Below are 6,000 nucleotides of genomic sequence, written 5' to 3'. Positions count from 1 at the left end.
AGAACCATATATACTGTTTCCAGCCATGGCCTCCGAAATGGCACGAGTGGTCTTCAGGGCTCTCTTTTCTCTATCGGAATGGCAGTAGGAAGCAGGAGCCCAGCCTGAGTCACTGATTGGAGACACCTGAACTTCCTTGAACTATGATAGGATCGAGCTGTACTTTTATTGTGCTAATCCCTGAGGTTCGGGGGTTACTTCTAACTGTTGCAGGACTGCCTCTACCCTGACCTAAAAGACCTCAGCGTTGTCATGAACTCCTTCTGCCCTTTGGCAAGCCACAAGCTCTCTGGGCCTCAGTTTTCCTAGTGGTTAAATGAAAGGATCACACAAGATGCTGTCTGATATGTTTCCAGTGTTAAAAATTTGCTGGTTCTGCTTGTTTATTTTCCTCCCTCCTGCCTAGTACTATATGCGGGTATGACAAACGTTTGTAGATAAGAGAATCTCCTATATTTGAAATCCTTTCCCCCCAGATAAAAGCATTTTAATACCTTAGAAATTCTGAGTGGATGCTCAGAATATTTAATCATCCAACGAGTGAAATATTGGTCCAAATAACGATGGTGACATTTTATCTGGAGGCTAGGAAACCTTCTGAGATCTACCTCTCAGCCTTCAGAAGCTCCCCCAATTATCTTGTTCAGTTCTTGGCAGTCTGGGGGCCCCAGGAATTCTAACCCTTGGCAGGCCTCCTCCTTAGACTGTCCCAAATGCTCCACTCGGCTGACTCGGTCATCCCTCTTTCTCAATAGAGATGGTCCCATTTTTTCAAAGGAATCCACTCACACCTTTCCTTAGAAAGTTGTCATGAAAGGCTACTGCCTGGATATCAGTAGCCGAGAAGCCGGAGTTGCAATGTTTGATGAGAGGGAGCACAGGAGACACAGAGTTCTGGTAACTGGGTTTCAAATCTCCTGAAGTCTATCCTAGCCCTGCCCTCGGTTCATTCTGTGTGAAAAAGGCAAAAGACAAGCGGTTTGTCTTGGGCTGGGGTCCCTCTTCCTGGTAAAAATGAAGGTCACTGCAGTTGCTGTCATCCCAGTAACCATGGTAACAATGAACCACATGACAGGTGTATGATCTCCATCAGACAATGTCTAGAATTAAGTGCTCATCGTCCCTCCTGCCCCAGATCCTGCTAGGTGGTGTGAAGGATCTCCCAGGGGATTAGCTCAGGCATGGGAGATCCGGGCTGACAGCATTAATTAAACCGCTCATTTCCCCAGAACATTTTGCATTTGCCAGGCCCGGGAGCCAAGAAAACCTCCAAGGGAAGCTCCTATGAGAGAGAGTGCTAAGTCTACCACCAGGGACCGAGGCACTGCGTTCAGTCCCACAGTTGGCAGCAAATGGAGCTCAGTAGGAAAATGTGGCTGGCATACAGCAGGCACAAAATAAATATTTGTCGAAGAGTTGGTTTAATCAAATGGAGCTCATTTAGCAAATGGGATTCCTTCCAAACCACTGGAATTCTTGCCTCTGATGATCATGTGAGTCATTCACCCTTTCCACGATTCTTGAGTACCTCCTGTATGCACCATGGGTGACAGTATGAAGGCTCCAAAGCTAGCAGCTTGCAGAGTGAATCCCAAGTTCTTTGAGGCTCAGGGCAGGTTGGAAAGTGTGCGGACCACATCACAAAGGGCTTTGGATTTAACTGGAGGCTCCTGCATTTATTATTGGTGACACTTTGAAGGCCTTTATGCATATAAATGACAGGATCAGCTTTGTATTTCAGAAACATCCTTTTTAATGCCCTGTAGGGAGGGAAAGGATTAGAGGGAGACAATTGCTTGACCAGAGGAATGATGTTCTAGAACTTCTGAAGCCAGGTCTTAAGAGAATGGGCAGCTCCTGCTTCCTTCCTCGTGGAACCTGGCTGCTGTGCAGCTCCAGCCACGTAGAGGGGATCCCCAGTGCACCGCTGACAGCCAGCTGTGGCGCCTAGAGGCAGCCAGTACCAGCTGCCCGACATGTGGTTTGCCATCGTGTATGTCTGCCAGCCCAGCAGAGTGCAGGCGCTGGAGAGACACCATTTGCAGCAGGAAAAACACCCAGCGGAGCCCAGTCAACGCACAAAAGCATGGTTCTAAGCCACCAAGTCACGTGTGGTTTGTCACGCAGGGGTAGATAAGGTACCAGGAGGGGTCACTTATGCAGCTCAACACAGAAGGTCTGGTGGGAGCCATGCTAGACTCAGGAGCCATTGGCTTCATGGGAATTCCAAAGCCCTGTTGTGAATGAAATTCTCTGCCCTCCATCTCACACGTGCCCTGCACACCTCAAGTATAGCAGACACCGCACGTGCTTGCTGAATTAAACGAAACACTCCACATAACACAACACACTGAAAACCACTATTTTCTGATCTAAGGCAGGGTCCTTATGCCTGGAATTCTAATTTCGCCTTACTCTAAGCATTCTTGTTTAATTTCCCCTTTCTCTGAATCAAGTTTGGACTCCAGGTCGCTGCATATGATCCTCTTTGTTCTTCTAAGGCAAGTTCTTTCTCTGAGTGTGACACATGGACTTGGACTCTGCCAACCTGGGTTTGGGTTGCGGATGCCTGGATTTTCCTGGTTGCCTCACATCCCCTACCAGCCGCGGCTTCCTCATCTGTGAATGGAGACCTACAGGCCAAATGGGGTCGGAAAGCATGCTAAAGGAGATCCAGATAGAAACAGAATGGGCGCCGTGATCTTCACCAGGACAAGGGCGCAGTCTCAACCCCAGACAGCAATTCCCTTCTCCTTGTCACCTGCTTCCCCTTCCCCATTGCAGAGCAAAAGCTGGGCAAATTCAGGACAAGGGAACTCTCCAGCCCTTGCGTGTTTGAAAATCTCCTGGAGGACCCAAGCATCTACTTCTCCGGGGCAGAGAAGGTGAGAAAGGAAGGGTTAGTAGTCTGGTAAAGTTACCGCTACCCAGACGGAGCCGCAGGCCTGGGTCGGAGACCTGGTTTGCCTGCTCACACAGTGTGACCTCTGCGAGCTCCTGCCCTTCTTGGGGCCAATCGTCCTCCTACAGAAAACGTGAAGAATGGCTGCAGATACCCCTAAGGTTTCAGGCATGTGAATGCTCGGCGGCTGTTGGGGTGGAAGGGTCTGGTCACGTGTCGGCGGGAGGGGGTGCAGGTTGACGCCGAGCCCAGTGCGGGAGCACCAGCACCAGCCTGCTCCCGGCCGGCCTCCTCTGACGTCCTCGCAGCCGCCCTCCCTCCCCGCCCCCCCCGGCGGCGGGAGAGCAGCCGGCGCGCCCGGATCCCAGGAGCTGCCCGGCGGCGGGCCCGGCTGGGAGGACGGTGCGCTGCGGCAGGACCGAGCCCCGCGCGGGGAACGGGCACCATGGTGCTGTCGGTGCCCGTGATCGCGCTGGGCGCCACGCTGGGCACGGCCACCAGCATCCTCGCGCTGTGCGGGGTCACCTGCCTGTGCCGGCACATGCATCCCAAGAAGGGGGTGCTGCAGCGCGACCGGGACCCAGATCCGGAGAAGGCGAGACCCGGCGTGCTCCGGTCCGCCCAACAGGTGAGCGGGGGCGGCGCCTCGGCCCTCCGGGCGCGGTTGGGGTCTCAGCGGCGGCTGCAGCTGCGGGGAGACCGGACCCGGGGAGCGGTCGCCGTTCTTTGCGCCACCAAGCGTGGCGGGGAGGAGGGCGGAGGACGTGCTCCGGGACCCGCGGTCCGGAGCTCCGGGGTCCGGAAGGCCTGGGGGTGGGGGAAGGGTCAGGGAGAATAGTTAGGGGAGGGAGGCTTGGTGGGGGCGCGAGAGGAATGGGGTCAGCCAGCGCTAAAGGAGAGGGGGTGGGACCAATTGGGACAGGGGATTGGAGAGGACAAATAGGGGCTGGGAGGAGAGTTGAGCGGCTGGGAGGAAACGCGGGAGGGGGTTGGGGGATTAGAAGCTTGCAGAATTGGGGGAAGAGAAATGGGGACGGGGGAGGGAAGAGAAGTTGGGGGGTCTGGTGTAGGGAAAAAGCACTGCCTTAGCTGAGGAGGGGGAAAGCCACGGAAGAATGGAAAAAAACGAGAAGGGTGGTGGTTGGTTGCTGCTCCCGTGGGAGCTGGAGAGGGGCAGCTGGTCAGGGAGTGCCTGGGGTCTTGGGGGAGGCTGGTGAATCTGGAGGGGCCTGAAGGACCTCCGCCCCCTCCCATCAGCCCTCGGCTCCAGCCAGCCAGAGGGGCTTGCTGTGGTCTGTCTGAAGATGTCCCTGGAGAGGAGAGGGCTTTTATCCCCTGCATTGGCTTGTACCCAGAGCCCCTTGGGGCAGGAAGTGGGTGGTGCCCCCATTGTGCAGTGCGGCAGAAGGGGTCTAGGGGAGAGGTTTGGAAGGAGACTGTTTAGGACACATTACTGGGTGGTGAATGCAAAATGTCCTGTGGAGACCTGGAGGAAGAGTCTTGCAAGGGTGTTTGAGGAAGGCTGGCCCCAGGGCAGGGATGCGACTTAATGACTTCCCGGAGGTTCTCTAGATTCCTTATAGAGCTTATAGGTCTGGGAGAGACACAAAAATGCTGTGATTCCACCTTCCTTTTCCTAATCAATTATTCAAAAGCTCTGAGACTCAGTGCTTGGGGCTTCTGTCAGTCACCGGGTGGTGAGAGGGGAAGGAAATGGCTGCTGTCCTTGAGGCACTTATAATCCTAGAAAAGTGACATTGACACTGGCAGGAATAGGAGCCGGTGAGGCATTGGAACACGGGACCCTTCTAGAACCATCTGAAGTGGGATTAGTGGGCTCTTCTCCGGCAGGCAGTTGAGGGGATGGATGAGCCCTTCAGAAGCTGTGGCCCACTGCCTCTCAGACTTCTCTCCCACCCAGTGTTAGGGGAAGGCCATCAAGCCTTTCTCAGAGATGGCTGCTCAGGCAATGTCCCCTCCCCTTCTTAAAGAGAAGTGCTAGGGAAGGAATTGGTATAAATGACCTCAGGGATCTTCCAGCTACCTATTATTGATGACCAGTAGCCCACACATGGGCCAAGAATCTATCAAACACAATCCAGATCACGTCTCTCTTGGGCTCAACCCCCAACCCCCAGCTTCTCAATGAGCTTGGAACAAGTCATAGCAAACCGTGACATGGCCGGCACTCTCTGTCAGCCACCGCTCTAAGTGCTTTATTCTTAATGCACTTAGCAAGTCAATGAAGGACACATATGATGATCCTTACTTAAAGATGAGGAAAGTAAGGCTCAGAGAGGATAAGTGAGTTGCCCAAGGACACACAGCTAGAGAAGTTTGAGAGTTGGATGGATTCTAGCCAGGCTGGTCTACTTATGGGAATCCATGCCATTAGCCACTCCACTCCCCCATGTACTTGACCTGGCGGGTGTCTACCTCTCCGGCCAAGCTCACGCCCCTTCTCCCAGGCATCTGAAATCTCACCCTCCCTGCCTTTATGATCCTTCTCAAAGTACCCCCAGCGCCCATAGCCATTTTCCTCTGGCTTTTCATACTGATGGCTCCTTCTCATTCTTTACACCTCTTTCTCCAGAGGATTTTGTCTCCGTCCACATGTAACAAAGTACCTTTTCCTCTTTTACCTTTTTCCTTATTGTTCTTCCAATTCTTTCGTAGTGCTCCTTATAACCAAATGTGATCATTGCTGTCCACTTACTTGTATGTTATTTATTCCCAGTACCTCCTCAGTGTCTGGAACCTAGCAGGTGGCTAATAAGAAACTGTTGACCAGTAAACAGTTTCCTGGTCCACCTGTGTCCATTTGAGATTATGAATGGGGTCATTTCTCCCACTGAGATTGTGGCTGAAGTCATTTTTTCCAATGAGAGTGAACGTACCATGCCTTTGTAGTGCTGTGCTAGCTCAGTAGGGCCACAATAAGCTTTTGTTGTTACAGGAGGCCCCTTCCTTCATATTCCCTCATCTGGTTCCCTTGGCGACAAGGATTTGGGCAACCCAGGCTGGATCAGTGGGCATGGGTGTAGCTCAGGGGAGATCTCACAATGTCGGTAGGGCTACCATTGTTCTCAGACTGATTC

At 53.1% G+C, this 6,000-nt stretch overlaps 1 protein-coding gene across 1 annotated transcript in view; it reads left to right on the top strand.

Annotated features, from left to right (window-relative positions):
- Positions 1-3,165: 3,165 nt before the first annotated feature.
- Positions 3,166-6,000, top strand: part of SYT13 (synaptotagmin 13) — a 41,140-nt gene continuing 38,305 nt past the window's right edge. Inside the window, exon 1 of the mRNA XM_082684244.1 lies at positions 3,166-3,530. Within this exon, the coding sequence (XP_082540370.1) occupies positions 3,348-3,530 (183 nt within the window). The 5' untranslated portion in view covers positions 3,166-3,347. The remainder of the gene's footprint in view (positions 3,531-6,000) is intronic.

This window comes from Mustela nivalis (genome assembly GCF_964662115.1).
Source record: "Mustela nivalis genome assembly, chromosome: 9".
Taxonomy (NCBI): Eukaryota; Metazoa; Chordata; class Mammalia; order Carnivora; family Mustelidae; genus Mustela; species Mustela nivalis.
This window is presented reverse-complemented; position numbering and strand designations above follow the sequence as displayed.